The 20,918-nt window shown below is 45.0% G+C and overlaps 1 protein-coding gene and 1 pseudogene across 1 annotated transcript; one reads left to right on the top strand and one right to left on the bottom strand.

Moving 5' to 3' along the window:
- The first annotated feature begins 1,520 nt into the window (after positions 1 to 1,520).
- On the top strand, positions 1,521 to 3,978 carry LOC100542155 (homeobox protein NANOG). Its single transcript, XM_003202609.4, has 4 exons — positions 1,521 to 1,674; positions 2,071 to 2,339; positions 2,914 to 3,003; positions 3,443 to 3,978. The coding sequence occupies exons 1-4, from the start codon at positions 1,521 to 1,523 to the stop codon at positions 3,857 to 3,859; spliced, it is 930 nt and encodes a 309-aa protein (XP_003202657.3). The 3' UTR covers positions 3,860 to 3,978.
- Positions 3,979 to 10,538: 6,560 nt separating this feature from the next.
- On the bottom strand, positions 10,539 to 17,422 carry LOC104912818 (homeobox protein NANOG-like; annotated as a pseudogene).
- Positions 17,423 to 20,918: the final 3,496 nt, after the last annotated feature.

Genomic DNA, 20,918 nt, shown 5'->3' with positions numbered 1-20,918 from the left:
AGGGAAGCAGGAAACCCATAGCTTACACCACTTGCTTCAGGGCAAGATACCATCTGCCTCTATATTTTACACCTTCATCAAGTTATAACAACTTTCTCCTGCATTCCTAATTACCTTACTACCTGAACTCTATCCAGATTCTGAGAAACTAAATCATCATAAATTAGAAAGTCATCAAAAATGACCCCAACGAGGGCCCCTCCAATCTACAAAAGCAACTTCAGGCCAGCAACTCCCTGCCACTACCTAGCAGTGCTGGAGAAAGGGGGGCTTAACATAACACATGGAGCTCATCATGACTAAGCTGGGGAAGAAGAAATATAAGGAAGCAAGGGGGGCATATTTCTGTTGCCTTAGAAGATAATTAGCAGCCAATATCTATTCCCCATTTCTTTTTAGACAGGTGGGAGCCATGTCCTGTCCTTTCACTAGATGAAGTAAGGAATTTGATTGATTTGTCACATGCTCTCATTTGTAGATCTCTCAGGTGGTTTCCCACATTTTATAACCCTCGAGAAATGGTATCACTCCAGTAACTTTTTAATTTCCTTAAACGAAATAGTAATACTTCGTTTGGTGTAGGCTGTGGGACAGTGGAAACAGCTAGCTTCCCCAAGCAGACTGTAGTCCCGGGCTTAAGTACTGAAGTTCTGCAGGGCTCTTTTATATTGTCCTCAACAGGGTTATTGCCACCTCTTCCTGGAGCTTACAAAAAACTTTTTTTTTTTTTCTTTTTTGTAAGCTCTTGCTTATTTCAAATGTCATGAAAAGTAGTGACAAATATCTGAGGAAAGAAGCTTGAGAAGTGACGCTTCTTTGTACTCCTCCAAGATAAACTTGTCTGTTTCATTCTTGGGTTAGCATTTAGAAAACCTGGGGAGCTTGCCTTTCTTTGAGCTTGCTTCCCTGTGATGCAGACACCATCCTGGAACACCGCCCTCCCCGCCGGCCCCAGTCTGTATTCCTTTGCGAGGAGGAATGCTTATCTGTTTACAATGATGGCTGCAGTCTGCAATGCAGACACGAAAAGCCTCCGCATGTCCCGGGGGGGTCTCTGGGCTCCCCCTCCATTCTTCGTACTTGGGTGGGGATCCATCAGGAGGAGTAGGTGGGGAGCAAGACTGTTAAATGTGAGGGCGGGGGTGCCAGCCCAGCCCAACTTACCGTACGGGACGGCCTTGCTCACGCCTGCTAGGCCTGAGGTGGAAACAAAGCCTCTCTTCCCATTCCCCCGAGGGGACGGGTGTGCGGGCAGCAAAGAACTGACCCCCACTGAGGAACCAAATGGGGAAGTTGGCCTTGCTGTCCTAGTCCTCCCCCACTCTCCGAATATCCCCAAAGCCACTCCCCCCCAATCAACTGACTTTTAACATGACAATGGTCGTGACAATCCCTTGGCCAAAGCCAGTCTGGGGAGGACATAAAACATTGCCCCTCACTGCCTAATGGGGTATCTTCGTGCAGTAGGCCCGTCCGCAATCATCTCACCGCCAGCAACAGCTGGAGGTGCCGTCCCGACCATGAGTGCTCACCTGGCCATGCCGTCCTACGGCGCTGTTAGATGCGGGCACTACTGCTGGCCCTCCCCGGGCAGCATGGATAGTGCGTCCGCTGAGGAAGCTCCAGCAGCAGACCTCTCCTTGACCGCAGCGCAGAAGACGCCCAGCCACCCAGGTATGTGGACCCAAAGGGGTGGCCGTATCTCTTGTGTCTTTCCTCCCCCAGCGCGACGCCCCCGGTGCTCCGTCAGCGCCCGTCGGCTTTTACCGAAAGCTGCCCGCAGCCAGGGAGCGATGAGCGGGCCGGGAGGGTAGGCACTAATGCTCACCTGTCCCGCTGGGAGCTAAGCGGTGGGCAGAGGATGGGAGCTGCTGCCGGACGCTCGCCGCGAAAGTCCTAACGCGGCCTTCGTGTACTGGTGACGCTGCGGGGCTGTCTTGCCTACTGCCACTGCTTCTCGTGCTTACCCTGGCTACGGAGTCTGCAGCGGTCTCCAGTGTTTCAGAAGCTGAACCTCGTTCAGTTTTTTATCTGGAGTGAGTGTTCACTCTAGTTGTCCTTTCTCCTCAGATGCCTCTCCAGCTTCCTCCAGCTCTGGGACACTCATTCAGTATACCCCGGACTCTGCCACTAGCCCCACTGCAGACCACCCATCTCACCACCCCACTTTTCAGAAGATCAAGGATAAAGGTGAGAGTGGGGCAAGGAAGGCCAAGAGCCGCACAGCTTTCTCCCAGGAGCAACTACAGACCCTGCACCAGCGGTTTCAGAGCCAGAAGTACCTCAGCCCCCATCAGATCCGGGAGCTAGCTGCTGCCCTGGGGCTCACCTACAAGCAGGTAACATCTTTCTCTGAGCAGCCAAGTTGCATCATTAAGTGTAAAGTCATTTCAAACGTCTTTTCTTTTCTTGGACTCACAGGGAGGAGTATTTCTCATTATATTGTTTATGTCAGAGATACGGTCCTTGCCCCACCAGTTATTCATGTGTGACTGAGGCGATCTGTGAATCAGCACTGATGTCGGCTCAGCAGTGAGAAGGTGCCGCCATTCAAGCAACTTTGCTGTAGTTGCCTTGTCTGGCATGTTTTTCAGGCAGGGGTTTTGATGCATTGAGTGGAAAAACCGGTGACCTGAGCTGTAAGTGTGCTAGTCCCAGCTTTGATTCTACAGCTATGTAATGTTAGCTGATGGAACTGTGTATAGTATTAGAAGCAAGGCAGAAACTATGAGGGCTGCTCCAAAGTAATGCCTCCTATTTTATTATATTGGACCAGAGTTTCCATGGAAATAAATAGGAGACATTACTTCTGGAGCAACGTATATTGCTGTAGAAAGAAAAAGTTGGGATACATATTAAGCTTCAAATAAGATTGGATTTCTAATATTCCATGTTCTGTCCCCTCTCTTCTAGGTGAAGACATGGTTTCAGAACCAACGGATGAAATTTAAGCGTTGCCAAAAGGAAAGTCAGTGGGTGGATAAAGGGATTTATCTACCACAGGTGAGAGAATTCCCCTTGTCCTAGTATGCCTTACCACTTCTAGTCAGGGTTCCTGCATTCTGTGGGGAAAAGCGTATCATGTCCAAGCCAGTTTCATTTTTCATAATGAATTCTACAGCAGCATCTATTTTTTAAGCCTGCCTTGGCCATTGAGTTATCTTTGCACTTAGTTAAGAAGTGGTAAAAAAAATTAAGCTTAAAAGGGCCAGTGAGGCTACTCATGTTGGTTGTTTTTTTTCCTCTAGCATGGTATTCCCAGAATTGGACTGTAGGCTTTTTAACTTAAGATTTGTGATCTCTGATATTAATTATCCACAGTGAATACACTGGACTGAAAAGACCATATTTTGGAGAAGGTAGAAAGTAGGATACATACAATACAATGGGTACAGTTGGTGTGCTAGTAATTACTGAATGGCCTCTTTTCTGTCTTTCCCAGAATGGGTTTCATCAAGCTGCGTATCTGGATATGACCCCTACATTTCACCAGGGCTTCCCTGTTGGTGCCAACAGAAATCTTCAGGCTGTGACCAGTGCACACCAGGCTTACACCAGTGGCCAGACTTACGGGAATGGGCAAGGCTTGTACCCATTCATGGCTGTGGAGGATGAGGGGTTCTTTGGAAAAGGTGGAACAAGCTGCAACACCCAGCAGGCCATGGGTTTATTAAGTCAGCAGATGAACTTCTATCATGGCTACTCTACCAATGTGGATTATGACAGCTTGCAGGCAGAAGACGCCTACAGCTTCCAGAGCACCTCTGATAGTATTACACAGTTCTCGAGCTCTCCTATACGACATCAGTACCAGGCCCCTTGGCATACCCTGGGGACCCAGAGTGGTTATGAGACTTAGACCTAAGTATTGTTCTTACCCTTTCTCATGGTTTGTCTCATGCGGTTTCTAGGGTCTTGACTCAGAGATCCAATTTCTATTCCTTTATTTTGCCTCTCCTTTTCAATTCCTGCTTTAACTGTTGGTGAGGTTTGGCACTCCACTACTTTGGGTTTCTTTTCTCTTTAAAGGCATCTCTGCAAAGCTAACCCTTTGCAAGGGTGTTTTGTGTGTGGACAGGTGAAATTGCATTTATGAAGGGGAATGTGCAATGCCAAGGTCAGGAGCAGTAGAGATGGCAAAGATCCATGTTTACTGTCCAAGACCCACTCAGCTGCCTCTTTCGTGGATGATTCCCTGATCTTTGCCATGTGTCTTGCAGCTAAAACTTGGATAAGACTTAATTTCTGCAACAGATACCCTAATTGTAGCCCAGAGTCTTACCTGCTGTCTTGTCTTTTTCTGCTGCAACCTCAGTCATCTACTAAGTTCATCTGGATCCTCTCATCTCTGAACTGAAAACCTAAATATTATCTTAAGTTGGATGGTTTGATTCAGTTACTCTGTCTTTCCACCTGGAAAAGCCAGTACCTGCCTACCCTTTGCCTCCTGCCTTTCTATGTACATAGGGCAGTTTAAAGAGGAGGAGGAGAAGAGAAAAGAGAAGTTGGAGAGAGTGTTGTCTATACCTGTTGTGGAAACATTTTGATTTCCAAAGCTGCTGAATGCTTTATGTCTGTCAAATAATTAACAATCAATCTCTGGAACTATTTGTAACAGTTTAGATCTTGTCTTCCTTAATCTCTCTGCTGAGAAAATGTTGACTTGTCCCAACCTGAATGTTGCAGCAGATGGTACACCAAAATGCCGTTGTTGGAAATGTGAGCAGTCGCTATATTTAGCCATCTTCTGAGAAATAGTTTGCTTATCTGTATATCAGGATTCACTGGCAATTTGTAACACAGTGACAATACCATGGGCAGCTTTCTCAGAGGTAGAGAAAGGTAGGCAAAGGTAAAGGGCGTGGTTACGTTAAATCATGGTTAGTTATTCTGAAACCTGAATGTCAGGGAGGAAAAGCCTGTTGGATAATAGGGGGGCTAGAGCAGGATTTTTTCCTAATCTCTTGTTTAATCCCAGTTTTAAGATAGCAAGCAAATGTTTTCATCCCATCTCCAGTTCTTAGTTGGATCTTTTCCATATTCTACTGCTGAAAGGTATATCAGTTATGTCTTCTGGTAGCTGTTCTGGAGGAGGTGACAAGTTTAGGGAAACCTAGATAGGCAACCAAAGAATGAAAATGGCAATTAAATGTTTTCATTTTGTTTTTCAAAAGAACTGAATCATCCTTTTCAGTATGGAGATTACTAGAACTCAGTGACTGCCTGTGTGAAACTGGATCTTTTTTAAGTGGTGAGATTGGAGAGTCCAGTCTGCTACTGCCCAAGAATACAAAATGTCTTGAGTTGGCAAGAGTAAGTAAATGATAAAAGCATAAATTTTTTTTCACTAATGCAGTTTGTACTGAAATCCTGTATTTTAGTGTATGTGAAAGGATTATATTTCATAGTTGAACTTTCACTACGAAGAAGATGGATACTTGCTGCTATTCTTGCAGGGATCATGGCCATGTTCCATGGCATATGTGTGTTGTCTACTGCTTTGCTTCTGCTTGATGTTTTTACAAACTTGATTGAATTGAAAATAAATGACTTTATTTTAATGTTGAAGTGGTGTTTCTTGCTTGCATTTTTTACCAGAACAGTGTTTTAAGGAAATCATTATTTGGTTAGCTCCACAGTAGAGAAGAAAGGGGGGTAAAATGTAACCTTGCTGAGTTTAGGCCAGAAGAAGTGGTAATAATTGTAGAATTATAGAATCGAGGTTGGATAAGGTTGAATCATGAATTCTGACTGTCAGCCTATCACCACCATGCCTGCTAAACCATGTCCTTAAGCACCTCATCTAACATGTTTCTTGAGCACCTCCAGGGATGGTGACTGTAGTACTTCCCCTGGCAACTAGAAAAAAAAAAGGACATTCTTCTTTAAAACAGCTGTTTAAGATTAGGTCAGGATTTTGTCATCTTGTCTTCAATCATGGAATGGCTTGAGTTGGAAGAGTCTTCAAGGATCATCAAGTTCTAACCCCCCTGCTGCAGGCAGGGTTGCTAACCACTAGTTGTATTAGATGTTTATTAATATTAGATGAGGTTGCCCAAGGCCCCATCTAATTTGGCCTTGAACACTGTCAGGGACATGGCATTCATAACCTCTCTGGGCGATCTGTTCCAGCACCTCACTGCCCTCTCAATGAAGAACTTCCCCCTGAACATCTGATCTAAATCTTCCCTCCTTTAATATAAAACCATCCCACCTTGTTCTATCACTACCTACCTGTGTTAAAAGTTGATTTCCCTCCTGTTTATAATCTCCCTTAAATACTGGAAGGCTGTAGTGAGGTCTCCCTGCAGCATTCTTTTCCCCAGACTGAACAAGCCCAGTTCCTTCAGCTTGTCTTCATTGGAGAGGTGCTCCAGCTCTTTGATCTTCTTTATGGCCCTCCTCTGGACTGTCTCCGAAAAGCTTTACATCTATACTGTGTTGGAGGGCCCAGAGACAATGCTCCAGATGGGGCCTAATGAAGGCACAGTAGAGAGGGACAGTTACCTACCTTGTCCTGCTAGCTACTCCTCTTTTAATACAGTGTAGGATACAGTTTGCCTTCTGGGCAAACACACCACTGGCTAGCATCAAAATTTGCCAGTACGCCCAAGTCCCCAGCCCGAGTGCAACAACCTGTACTTGGCCTTGCTGAACCTCATTAGATTCACATAGGCCTTCAAGCCTGTCCAGGTCACTCTGAGTTGCATCCCTTCCTTCTGTTATGTCAACTGCACCATTCAATTTAGTACCATCAGCAAACTGTCTTAAGTCATTATTGATAGATGTCAAAGAGCATCAGTACCAAGACTGCCCCTCATTGCTGGCCTCTAACTGTACATGTAGCCATTGACTACAACCCTCTGGATATGACCATCCAAACAATTATTTATCCACAAAAATAATCCAGCCTTCAAAAACATCTTTCTTCAATTCAAAAATAAGGATGTGATGGGGAACAAGATTGAAGGCATTGCACAAGTCCAGGTAGGCCACGTCAGTTGCTCTTCTATTGTCTATCGATGACATCATTCCAGCACTGAAGGTCACCAAATTGCTCAGGCATAATCTGCCCATGGTGAAGCTGTGATAGCTGACTTAGACCACCTCTTCCTCTCACATGTGCCTTATCCTATCTTCCATTTGAATCTGCTCCATGATATTTCCAGGCACAGAAACAAAATTCACTCACCTGTAATTCCACGAGTCCCGATAGGCTTGTACACATTCAGTCTCATTGGGTGATCATGCTGTTTACTTACACTAAGTGGGATTTTGCTCACACAAGCCCAGCCTAGAAGTACAGGGGTACAGATGTGTTGGAAAAATTTTGCTCAAATAGACTTGCTTGATTATCCCAAAAAGAGATAGAAGAAGAATCCCAAGAAGAGATAGAAGATGGAAGTCTCCAGCTTTCTTTATTCCAATAAAGGGAGAGTCTACAAGGACAGCCCCCTCAGGATCTTTCATAATATTGGGGTTTACAGCCCCCCTTTTTTCCCTACATCCCAACCATATTGTTCCTCTTTCTTTTCTTTCTGGCTGAAATACTTGGACGTTATAGACTACCTGGTATGCCTAATATGTTTTCTCCCTTGTATGTGACCCTCTTTTGTATCATGCAGCACATGTAAAACTAAATCCAACTTTATGCCACCCAGGGAGACTATTATTAATTAATATTTATTAACCCATTATCACTATACAAAGTTCAAAACTTCAAGTTGTTAATTGACTTTTATTACTGAAACCTTATTTGATGAGAGTGTACGGATACCAAGTGCAAGCTTCCGCACAAGTTTGCAAGCACAGGCATCTTGTTCACAAACCTCCGTGTAAATAGTTTTGTTTGCAAGGACATCTTGTTCTTAAGCCTCTTCTATTTCAAGTGTGTTGCATGGTGGGCTCCAGGAATAGGCAAAATGTTAGTTGCTTGGCTTACACTAATGGACAGCCCAGTAACATGCTTGTGTTTGGCCTTTATCTGTAATGCTTAATAATTGTTTAAGTATGAGAGATATTAACAAAGATTAAAGTTTTCAACACATCTTTTGCTAAAATAGCTTTGGGATGGAGGTAGCTTTATCTGAAACTATGGTTTGTTACTGCATTTGCTGCGTGTGCTGCAGAAACTGAGTGTTCCTTCACAGAAACAATTATTCCTTTGGTTGGTGAGGCCCTAGGGTGCATTGGGGCTTGGTAAACATGTCGTTGCATAGTTGGAAGGAAGATGCAAATTGGCTACTGGAGTTTTGGCATGTGGACTGAGAAAGACCAGGGATCAGGAAGGGCTTCTGACAGCTGTGGAAAGTCACAAAGGACTTGACAGTTTCATGCTGCTGGAGCCCTTGAGCAAGGGCTTCTGGCCTCAATTGTCTCTGCGGCAAGGGTAAAAGGTGTGATATTTAATAACTTCTTCCCTACAGGAATTCATAAGTGCTATATTAAGTCAACTAATTACTCTGAATGATTCAAATGCTAAAAAACAGGGCTTTGAAAATTTTCAGTTAAGCATTGCCACACATCTATTGTTTGACCTGTCATCAGTGGCCAAAAGCATCTTGACCAATACTGAACATATGAAGAGGCATGATGAAGAATCCAAAATCATGGCAGTGGATTTTATAGAAAAAAAGAAATTTCCTGTCATGTAACAGCCATGAAACATTCATGTCATCCAGTGTTTTGAAGAGCACCCTCATGTCCTGTGTCTGAATCCCTTTCCACAAATAAATTTCTCATGTTTAATGGACATTCTGCTGCTTGCACACAGCATGCGTCTCTAGCAGTGGGGCTGTATCTGAGTCATTTAGTCTTTTAAATATCATAACACAGGAACTTCTACCTGGCATGACACCCAAGATGCAGCCAAGAAAACTGCTGCTAGGTGACAGGGAAAAACTCTTTTAAATTTTTTATTTTATTTTATTTTTTATTATTTTTTAACCTACAACAGTATTTATTGGAATGTTATGAAAAGTTCACATCAGAGTCCTGATAATTGTTGTTATTGTTGAGATGTTAACCATCACCTTTATGCTGCTTTCAGTTAAGCTAACCCAATCAATCCCAACACCTCTGTTAGTGTAGTGGTTCCGAGAACAAATCTTTCCCAAGTTTAGCCACTTGATAGAAGTAGGATAGGTGTAGTGGTGGAGCTGTGCTTTAAAATTGAACTCGGAAATGATCTGAGTTACAAGTTGATCCTTCAAAAATCTCTGTTTTTCCCCATCAAGTATTATAAGTACAGACCTGTAAACAGTGTAGCTGTATAACCAAAAGGTCAGAGAGTTGCTACATGAGGGAATGGGTGTAGTGGGAAACGACTGTGAGACACAGAAAAACAGAACAGCTTTGCCAACAAAAGACCACACATCTTATTATCCCAGTCTCAGATAATTGCCTTCATCCTATGCTCATTTTTTTTTTTTAACCATGACAACTACTTCACATTAAGAAAATGTTATTGTTATCAAAGTCTTAGAGAAAACCTGTGTCTCAGGGAAATGTGACCCTACTGCTGATCATACTTTGATACACATATTTGTTCTGAGGTACTTAAGAAGTCTATACAATATTAAAGTTAGAAATGATAATATTATATATCTGAGTCTGGTGCCATTATTAAATATTGCTGGGTAGGTAAGATTCTTAAGGTAGGTGTGGAGTTACACTACTGGTTTCTTAACTCTGGATATCTGGCCTTGCCAATAGTCATGAAGCTAACCCACTGATAGCACAGATAAGTGTTTGTTTATAGTTTCAGATTCAAATCACTAATACAATGGCATATGGTTGCTATGGCTATTTCTGTTCCATTTAGGTTTCAAATAGTGATGCCCTATTATAATGAAAAAGACACAGGAAAATACATAATCCACCTGAAAATATATTTAATTATTTGCTACATATAATGAACTTTTTAGGTTTTCTTAAGAGGAGACAAAGGAAGATAGAATAAAGTTTACTTATCATTTTGATGCTTATAATATCATCTCAACACCTTTTCTGCAAGCAACTTGTTAAATCTCCCTTTGCTATATACTTTATCAATTGTACAACTTGTGATAACCTGCAGAACTGGTGATCTAACCATCAAATAGGTACCTGGTGTGTGACAAAAACTTATTCAATGTCACTGAAAACTATGGGACCAGCACCTCTACATACAGCCTGTGTCTTTATGTGTTATATATATACAGCCATATAATGATATGTATACATTAAATACATCTGTATTTGCTTACATAAGTTTTGAGGTCTGCAGTTTAGAAGATCTAGGGCATAATCAAGTCAGCCTAGTCAGATAGTCTAGTAAGGGAATTTGTTTTTGCAAATAAAGAAGAGTGTGTACCTGTGTACATGTAAAGGCATACGAATAAATGGCTGTGTATACATGTCTGTGCAAGCATCTATATGTCTGGCTACGCTTGCAAGTAAATATTTGGGTCCCAAAATGGAGCTTATGTGAATAACGAAGGGAGAGAAGAGAATAAGATTTGATTCCAAGGTGCCCAAATTCCTCACATCCACAGTGTTTAGGAATGATAGAGATGGTGGCCAGCAGTGGCTGGGAATGATGCCCCCATGGGGGCTGACTGGTGAAAGTTATAACCACCACTTGTCTTTGTGCACAAATATTCCACGCTGCCAGGATAACTATAATAAAATCCTACTTTGTGCTGGGCAATGAAGCCCACTGTCTGCTGGATGCTGCAGATGCTACCACCTTTGTAAAAGACTCCTCCATCCTCGCTGGTCAAAATGATGTAAGCCTTCTGCCCTGCTCTGTAGTGTTGACAGGGGGTAGGCATTATTTGGATGTTGCTGGCAGCAGAAATCGGGTAGACCTGGTGGAATTTTGGGTACACATCCAGGTAAGAACTTGGATGAAAGCTGTTCTAAAAAGGAAATACAGTGAATTAGAATGCATATCTTCCACTGGTGTCCACAGACCTAACATCTACTGTTGCTCTACTGTGTCTCTCCACATTTCACATTTTTACTGTTCAGCAGTAAGGGGATTGAGAGTAAGAAAACTATATCCATCCCCTATAGTTTGGGGTGGATACAGAATCAAGTATAAGAAATACACTCTTACTGAGGCAGTATTCGAGCGGCATAGTCAACACATTGCCAGGCTACTTAGAGAATGTGGAGAATCATGCTAAGACTGCGCCTCTGTGCTGAGCAAACCAGAGCAAACCAGAAGGCAGGGTATGCCGATACCTATGTACCTATGTAAGTTGCCCACATGTTCTTACTTGCATGACACACTGAATCCAAGCAGTCCACAAGGTATTCTTCTGGCACCTTTTCAGCTTCCTCCTCTGGTTTTGAAAACAAGTCTTCACCTTGCGTAGTGAAGGGAGAGCAGAGAAAATATCAGTAAGGAGAAGGAATAGTGAATGTTATCAGATTTACAAGCAGCAATAACCAGGGGAGAGTGGTCAGATGACATATGGGCAGCAGTAGATAAAGCCCTTTAAGTGTTCCCTGAGGGTATTGCCTGGGAGATGTGTGTCTAGCAGCCTCAGCTGCTGGTTATAGTGCATTGGGAGGAGTGGATGGAGCAACATTATGGACACATGACAGTTATTGTTGTGACACAGATAAGTTTCAGTCATGGACATGAATGACCATGAATTAGACCCACTCAGGCATCCACAAGCCCCCTGCACTGTAAGAAAACTTCTGAAACACTGTTTCTGCATGCTTCTTAGTGAAGTGAAAGGTTTGCTCCTTGTATCTAGCAGTTTCTGAATTCAAAGATCCTCACAGGGTGAATTCCAGGTATGTTTTCCCCCAGGGTTTTGTCTGGACTGTGAGAACAGCCATTGAAGGATGTTGACTGAAGGAAATAGCAGACTGTCCCAGCAGTCTTGTCCCTGACAGAACCAGTTCAGTATGTGGGTGCATATATATGCATGTACAATGTATATATAACTATTTTAGTCCCAGGACATCCAAGGACATACTGACCATCACACTTATATCCAAATTCCAGGCAGATTTTGGAGTAGTTACTGCATGTACTTGTGCACCACCCCTAAGCTCTGTCTATTTAACCAACACCAGTTCACTATTCACAATATATTTGGAGACCCTGAAGGACTGTAGTGTAGGAAACTAGCAGCATTTGCAAGGAGGGAGAGAGAGTGCTTAGAAGGATGTTATTGGATATTGGATAAGATCACCCCTGGGAAGAGACAGTCATAGCTTTCAGCATATTACAGACAGAAAACTCTGGGAGTAGGAGCACTGGTGTATGTCAGGGTTTCTGTGAAGTTCATCAGTGCCTGGAAAAAGACTGAAAAATCCTGTCAAGCTCAATACGTACATTATTTGCAAACACCATATTCATGACTGTATTTGTAATTCTACAAGTTTTGGCAACAGTCCCCTTAGGTGACCCCTCACCGAGAACTGAGTAAAGTGCTACTGACTCTCTTGATTCCCAGAAGTACTTCAGATCTCTGGCATGAATAGACAGGAGAGCAACTGTCACATAGCACTTTTGTCTGTGCCCATTACCAGGAACTACCTTTTCCATCCTGTCACTGTTTTATGTGACTATTCAGCCACTATGTGACAGATATACCTAAGTCTCTATGTTCACCTGATGGTAGGTGAGCCCCAGGGCAGCAGCCAGCTCCTGAATCTGATGGGGACTGAAGTACTTCTGGCTCTGAAGGTGCTGATGCAGGGTCTGCTGCTGCTCCTAGGAGAAAGCTGTGCGGCTCTTGGCCTTCTTGACTGTCCCCATGTCATATTCTCTGCCGTTTTGAAGCTTAGTGGTAGGTTGACGGGATGAGGATGCTGAGTGTTGACTGATGGCTAAGTCTGATATGAACTGGCTGAAATTCCCAGAACTGGAAGAAGCTGAAGAAACATCTGAAAATAAAAAGACAATGTCAGAAGTCATCACAGAATCACAGAATCACAGAATTGTAGGGGTTGGAAGGGACCTCCAGAGATCATCGAGACCAACCCCCCTGCCAAAGCAGGTTCCCTACATCAGGTCGCACAGGTAGGCGTCCAGGCGAGACTTGAACATCTCCAGAGAAGGAGACTCCACAACCTCCCTGGGCAGCCTGTTCCAGTGCTCCATCACCCTCACCGTGAAGAAGTTCTTACGCACATTCGTGCAAAACTTCCTATGCTGCAGCTTATGTCCATTTCCCCTCGTCCTGTCTCCACGTACCACTGAAAAGAGACTGGCCTCACCACTATGGCCGCCACACCTCAGATATTTATAAACCTGGATCAGGTCCCCTCTCAGTCTTCTTTTCTCAAGGCTAAACAGACCCAGTTCACTTAGCCTTTCTTCATAGGGGAGATGCTCCAGGCCCTTCACCATCTTTGTGGCCCTCCGCTGGACTCTTTCCAAGAGATCCCTGTCTTTTTTGTACTGGGGAGCCCAGAACTGGACACAGTACTCCAGATGAGGCCTTACCAGGGCAGAGTAGAGGGGGAGGATCACCTCCCTCGACCTGCTGGACACGCTCTTCTTAATGCACCTCAGAATGCCATTGGCCTTTTTGGCCACGAGGGCACACTGCTGGCTCATGGCCAACCTGTCGTCCACCAGGACACCCAGGTCCCTCTCTGCAGAGCTCCTCTCCAGCAGCTCATCCCCCAGCCTGTATTGGTGCATGCAATTATTCCTCCCTAGGTGTAAGACCCAACACTTGCTTTTGTTGAACCTCATCCAGTTTCTTACTGCCCAGCTCTCCAGCCTGTCCAGGTCTCGCTGAATGGCAGCACAGCCTTCAGGCGTGTCAGCCAATCCTCCCAACTTCGTATCATCAGCAAACTTGCTGAGGGTGGCCACTATCCCCTCATCAAGGTCATTGATGAAGATGTTGAACAAGACCGGACCCAGCACAGACCCCTGGGGGACACCACTGGTCACAGGTCTCCAGCCAGACTCTGCACCACCAACGACGACCCTCTGCGCTCTGCCAGTCAGCCAGTTCTCAACCCACCTCACTGTCCATTCATCTATCCCACACTTCCTCAGCTTTGTTATAAGGATGTCGTGGGAGACAGTATCAAATGCCTTTCTAAAATTAAGGTAGACTACATCTACCGCTCTTCCCCCATCCACCCAGCATGTGACAGCATCATAGAAGGCCACCAAGTTGGTCGAGCACGACCTCCCCTTGGTGAACCCATGCTGACTACTCCTGATAACCTCTTTTTCTCCCAGTTGTCCGGAGATGGTATCCAGCACAAGCTGTTCCATCACCTTTCCAGGGACAGAGGTGAGGCTGACAGGCCTATAATTACCCGGATCTTCCTTCTTGCCCTTTTTGAAGACCGGAGTGACATTGGCTATTCTCCAGTCTTCAGGGACCTCCCCTGTTGTCCAAGACCTCTCAAAAATGATGGAGAGCGGTTCGGCAATGACCTCCGCCACTCCCTCAGCACACGTGGATGCACCCCATCAGGTCCCATGGACTTGTGGACCTTAGTACTGCCTAGGCGCTCACGCACATCCTCTTTCCTGACTAAAGGGAAGTCTCGCATTCCCCAGACCCTCTCCCTAACCTCCAGGGTGTGGGATTCCTGCGGGAAAGCCTTTTCACTGAAGATGGAAGTAAAGAAGGCATTCAGTATCTCTGCCTTCTCAGCATCCCCCGTTACCAGAACCCCCCCCTCACTTAGTAAGGGGCCCACATTCTCTCTAGTTTTCCTTTTGCTATTAACATACTTGAAGAAGCCTTTTTTATTATCCTTTATCACTTTAGCTAGATTCAACTCCAGACGGGCTTTAGCCTTCCTCGTTGCAAAATGTCATGTCAGACATTACGTACACCTGAATGGGTATGAGCATACTTCCTATATATTGTGTCAAAAGATCAGAACTCCTTGTTTACCTGAAAGGGCCTACTTGAAGGAAACTTCTGTGTCACACTTCTGTGTTCATGAATCTGTGAACACAGACATGCTCAGTGACAGTAAGCAGCTTTCCAGCTCAGACTCTCAGGATTTCCACAGCTCCTTTTTATGAGATGGAAAAAGGCACAGAGGGGAGAATGCTAAGCACTGGCTCATAGTGTTATTATTCTCCTTCAAAAGGCCTCAGTAATATTTCATTTTCAGGTGGTATAAAGAAGCCTGCATGTCATGACTGCAAATGTACCTTTGAGTTGACAATGTGCTCCCTAAAACTGTCTGCCCAGGAATCTCAAGACATTACATAGACAGCGTGCATGATGGGGCGAAACAGACAGTGCTTAAAAGGGGGAGGCACATGTAGAGTATCAAAGCCAGACCTTGGATACTGGTTCACTCCAATGGATCTCACCTACAGACTGCCTCAATGCTGGAAAAGTGTACAGTTGAAGAAGGGTTATTTAGCTAGGGAGCCTTCTGTCAAGAACAAAGGAGAGAGATTCGACGTAGAGATGGGAAGGGAGAGAGGAAAGATATAAGTGTAGGACAGAGGAAAAGACTCAATCCTATATCAGAGTCATAGGGGACAAAATTCAAAAGTACAGAGAAAGCTGTTCAAGCCCTTTTTCGTTTGTTCTGATAAAAGTTCTGAAGAGGCCTGTGTTGAAGGATAAAGCCAAGACAAAGATCTAAAGGAAAGAAATCCTAGATAATCCAAACCACTTTTCCAGACAAAAGCTGCCAAAATACAAAGTCATTCCAGCTGCCTGGATAGGAAAGTGATAAGGAGAGATTACCCCTGTCATATTTCTGTTAGGTACCTGATTTCTGAGGCCTGTGAAAGGCTGAGAGCTTCTCAAGACAATCCTGACAAAAAGGCTGTGATACCAATCTTCTTTACATATCTCCAATGATAAATCTTTTCATTCTTTCTTCCTCCAGATACTCCTCTACAATCTCTGCTGCATGGTCCATCCCTTCTCTTCCTACTGACATTTCAGGAGAGAGGAGATGCAGTGAATGGGCAGTGCCATTTCAGTACACAACCTCTGACTATTGATCCCTACAGTTCCCAAACTCCTTGCTGGCCATCTTGAGAGCTGTAAGTCTGAAAAAGACTGAGGCATGCTCCTCGTCTTCCTGAATACATATTCAATGCAAAGTACTGAGGCCTTTCTGTGGAATGTGTTCCCTTGTCCATCTTCCAAAATCCTTTCTTCTTATCCTAAGCTGAGAGGTTACTAAACTACACTCAGAAAGTTTCCCAGCCTCGAACCATGGAGCCACATGTGTAGTGTATTTTCCCGTTAAACTCCTGACAGAGATACAAGCTGTCTTGCCACTGCTACTTGACACTCTATGGTCATCTGCTCCTTCCTTTAGGCCTCCTTTTAGCTGTTTCCTGTCCCTAGGAGAAGACAATCTGAAGTGCTGGCCGTGGGAAGAGGCAGGTGTGAAGTGAGCAGACTTTTGGTGCTGGGGATCATGAGGATTACAAAGGGTTTCTGCCTACAAGGAGACAAGGGCTCTCAATGGAGCAAACAAAGGAGATGCAAAATTCTGAGGTAGTATGTGCATGAGGGTAGACTGCAGAGCCTGAGAGAAAGCTGAACATCTGGGAACTGGATGCACAGGAGGCTAATATTTCATGCGGGCCCAAAGGCTGTTTGGATCTTGTAGATCATGCAAGTAGGTAGGAAAGCATGTTGAGAATATGGGTTAGGAAAACAGGAAAGTCTTCTTTCAGACAGGAAGCACAGAAAGATACCATCCTGCAAATATTCCCATGTATGTCCCTGCTCAGCCAGTCATCCAAAATCCCCATATAATTTATCACCTGCAGCTTTAGTTCCCCCTCTTCCATAAGAAGATACTGAAGGAAAAAGGAAGCAGGAAATAAACAGCAGTGGAACAGATGTAAACACAACAGCCTAAAACATTTGTCTAAAAAGAGGCCTAGACATTCCTCCTCTGAGAGCTACAAACATTTGTAAAACCATGTTGTCACACCATCTGAGCCAGGAGCACAAACTTTCCTATGCCTGGACTGCCTGGTGAGGTTTACAGAATCAACTCACAGACACAAAAGCAGCATGGAAAGATGACATGACTGTCCAAGGCCATCCTTCTCACCTAGAACACTATTCTTCATCCAGCACCCATATGTATTGGGTGAAAAAAAAAAAAAAAAAGGGCAAGGAGATAAATAAAAAAAGATTTACTCAAGGCCGTTATTAAACAAATGAACAAACCGGGGCCACAGGTATCCTGAAGATCATCAGTTCTAGGAAATAAGTGAAATGCCTTACCTGCAGTCTGCCTTTTCTCTCCTGACTCCGGAGATAGACTGCTACTGGCCGCTGCTGCCGCTGCTGCCGCTGCTGCTGCTGCTGCTGGCCCAAATGAAGCAGGGGGCATGTCCTGCCTCCCCCACCGAGTTCCAGTGGGGGAGATCCACGTATCCCATGCCAGACCCGCCGGCCTACGGCTGGTAAAGGGGAAGAGCTAAATGTGCACACATGGGAGGATGAAGGGGGGGCGGGTGGAGGGGGGTGGCTTCCACACCTTTCAGGAGATGCCACCTCCACTTAAGGGGCAGGTCTTACCAGCAAGCTGCAGTAGCCGTGAAGTATAGACAGGCAGTTACCCTTATAGCTCACCATAACTTGCCCGGGACTGCATTATCTATCATCGTCGGCTCCTCAAGGCTCTTTGTCATGCTAAAGAGGGCTGTTTGATAGGGTGGGGACAAAGCCGGGCATAGGGCAGAGGTGGGAGTACAAGTGGCACCAGGGCTGAAATTCTTGCCGTTCTGCAGGTCTCAGTCACACCCGAACAGCTCTGATTCAGAGCCCCAGGAAATCTCCTGCTTGGTTCTTCAGACTCAACTAAAATCGTCCCATCACAAAATAATCCCATGAACACGGACGTCGTGTAGAAGAGGGCTGCTGACTTCTGGAAAAACGAACTCCATCTCCACCACAAGGGAGTGAAGAGGAGATAGATCTGATGCTGAGCTGCACACTATCCCCCTGGAAAAACCCAAGCATGGGCTCCAGCTTATGTGGGATATTCTGAGACCTTTGCCTTGTATCAGAGTGACAGTATGAAAAGATCCTCTTCCCCTCACCCCCACACCGATGTAGCAGCATTTTCCACACTCTCAGTGCAGGGGGAAGAGCAAGAGGAAAAGATGGATAAGGATCAGAGCTGGTGTCTAGAACATACCTTTTCCTTTCCTTTCCTTTCCTTTCCTTTCCTTTCCTTTCCTTTCCTTTCCTTTCCTTTCCTTTCCTTTCTTTCCTTTCCTTTCCTTTCCTTTCCTTTCCTTTCCTTTCCTTTCCTTTCCTTTCCTTTCCTTTCCTTTCCTTGCCTTGCCTTGCCTTGCCTTGCCTTGCCTTGCCTTGCCTTGCCTTGCCTTGCCTTGCCTTGCCTTCCTTGCCTTGCTCGCCTCGCCTCGCCTCGCCTGCCTCGCCTCGCCTCGCCTCGCCTCGCCTCGCCTCGCCTCGCCTCGCCTCGCCTCGCCTCGCCTCGCCTCGCCTCGCCTCGCCTCGCCTCGCCTCCCTCCCCCCTTCGCCTCCCCCCTTCCCTTCCCCTTCTTCCCCTTCCCCTTCCCTTCCCTTCCCTTCTCCTTTCTGTTTTTTTCCTTTTTTTTTTCCTTCTCTTTTTTTTTCTCTCTCTCTTTCTTTCTTAATTATTAATATTATTTGTTGGAAAAGGAACTTCCAACTGCACAGACAGCTAGCTGAAAATGTATTCAGTCCATCTTCCAGATTTCTGTGCCAGAGATATCTGATAAGCTAAACAAATCATACACGGTGCCACATCTGATTTTCCAGACCGAACTCAGAAATCTCAGTTATCAGATCAACAGGTGGACACTCAGGAAACAGTTTTTCACAATTATATAGATGTAAGGATAAGTTTAATGGAGTTGAGGTCCACAGGTCTGCTCCCTCATGACCCTTCAAAGACATATCCATTTACTTGCATAAACTTGGCTGTGTCCTTTGTCTTGTTGTCCAGATTGGTTGCAATAAAGAAAATGAAGTATATTCTTTAAGACAAGGTCCAGAGAAGGAACATGAAGATTATCAAAGGGCTGGAGCACCTCTCCTATGAAGAAATGTTGAGAAAAATGGGCTTTTTTAGCTTGGATAAGAGAAGACTCTAGGGAGACATCACTGTAGCCTTTCAGTGCTTGAAGAGGAGCTTGTAAGCAGGAGGGGTACCAACCTTTTCCATGGTCTAATTGTGATAGAACAAGGTGAATGCATTTAAGTTAAAAGAGGGGAAGTTTGGGTTAGGAAGAAATTCTTTACTCAGAGAGTGAAGAATCAGCCCAGGCTATCCTGTGATTCCCCTACCCTTCATACAGGGGAAGTGCTCAAGCCCTCGTTATCTTCATCGCCCTCCTCTGGACCTACTCCAACAACTCAATGTCCTTCTTGCATTGGGGGCCCCAGAAGTGGATACGGTACTCCAGGGCGGGTCTCACGATAGCAGAGCAGAGGGGCAGAATCAGCTCCCTTGGCCTGTTGGCCACAATTCTCTTGATGGAACCCAGGATATGGTTGGCCTTCTGGGCTGCAAGCACACGCTGCCAGCTCATGTTGAGTCTTTCATCACTAACATGCTCGAATCCTCCTTCTCAGGGCTGCTCTCAAGCCATTCTTCACCTAACCTGTACTTGTGCTTGTGATTGCCCCTACCCAGGTGCAGGACCTTGTAGTAGACCTTGTTGAACTTCATGAGGTTGACACGGCACACCTCTCAAGCCTGTCCAGGTCCCTCTGGCTGGCATCCCTTCCCCCTAGGGTGTCAACTGCACCACTCACTTTGATGTCATCTGAAAACTTGCTGAGGATGCACTCAAATCCACTGTCCATGTTGGCTACAAAGATGTTAAATAGCATCAGTCCCAGCACTGATCCCTGAGGAATATCATTTGTCACTGGCCTCTATTTGGAACACTGAGTCATTGATCACAACTCTCTGAGTGTAACCATCCAGTCAATTCCTAATCCAGAGAGTGGTTCATTCATCAAATCCATTTTTCTCCAATTTAGCTACCAGGATGTCGTGTGGGACAGTGTCAAACACTTTGCACAAGTCCAAGTAAATTACATCAGTTGCTCAGTGATTGGCTGTTTGCTGACACGTGGCCAACACAAGAGGGACAAGCACCTGCAAACCTGTTCATTAGATAACTAGCAGTAAGTGTGGCAGTCACAAAACACAGTTATGGGACAGTGGGTTTATCTGCTTTATGGGCTTGCTCCAGTTCCTTCCCCTCAATAGGTTTTGGTCTGCTTAAAAAGATTTTACTTGTTTCATCTCAAGAGACACTGAAGTGTTTAATTAATGTTATACCTTCATAGAATCATAGAATTGAGTTGGAAGGTATGTTTAAAGCTGATCTAGTCCAACTTCTCTGCAATGAACAGGGGCTTCTACAGCTAGATCGGGTTGCTCAGAGCCCTGTCCAGCCTGATTTTGAATTTTTCCGTGGGTGGAACAACCACCACATCTCTGAGCAACCTGTTCCAGTGCTTCACTGCCCATATTGTAGAAAATATTTTCCTTATATCCAGTCTAAATCTCCTGCTTTAGTTTGAAACCATTTCCCCTTGTCTTATCACAACAGGCCCTGCTGAAGAGTCTGTCCCCTACTGAAAGGCTGCTATCAGGTCTCCCTTAAGCCTTCTCTTCTCCAGGCTGAACAACCCCAGATCTCTCAGGCTGTCCTTATAGGGGAGGCTTCCATCCCATTAATCACTTTTGTGATCCTCTTCTGGATGCATTCCAATAGATCCATGTGTCTCCTACAGTGAGAATTCCACATCTGGATCCTGCACTCTGGGTGAAGTCTCACCAGCACAGAGTAGAGGGGTAGGATCACCTCCCTCCAGCAACTAGCCACGCTTCTTTTGACGCAGTCCAGGATACAGTTGGCTTTCTGGGCTGTGAAGGCACATTGCTGTCTCATGCCCAGCTTGCCATTCATCACTATCCCC

The sequence above is a fragment of the Meleagris gallopavo genome, chromosome 1, assembly GCF_905368555.1.
Source record: "Meleagris gallopavo chromosome 1, MGAL_WU_HG_1.1, whole genome shotgun sequence".
Lineage (NCBI taxonomy): Eukaryota > Metazoa > Chordata > Aves > Galliformes > Phasianidae > Meleagris > Meleagris gallopavo.
The sequence above is the reverse complement of the archived record's forward strand: the minus strand, read 5'-3'. Positions and strand labels throughout refer to the sequence as shown.

Coding starts and splice junctions, on each gene's coding strand:
- LOC100542155 (XM_003202609.4), top strand. CDS start 1,521: ATGAGTGCTCACCTGGCCATGCCGTCCTACGGCGCTGTTAGATGCGGG. Junction 1,675..2,070: donor GAAGACGCCCAGCCACCCAG/GTATGTGGACCC, acceptor CTTTCTCCTCAG/ATGCCTCTCCAGCTTCCTCC. Junction 2,340..2,913: donor TGGGGCTCACCTACAAGCAG/GTAACATCTTTC, acceptor CCTCTCTTCTAG/GTGAAGACATGGTTTCAGAA.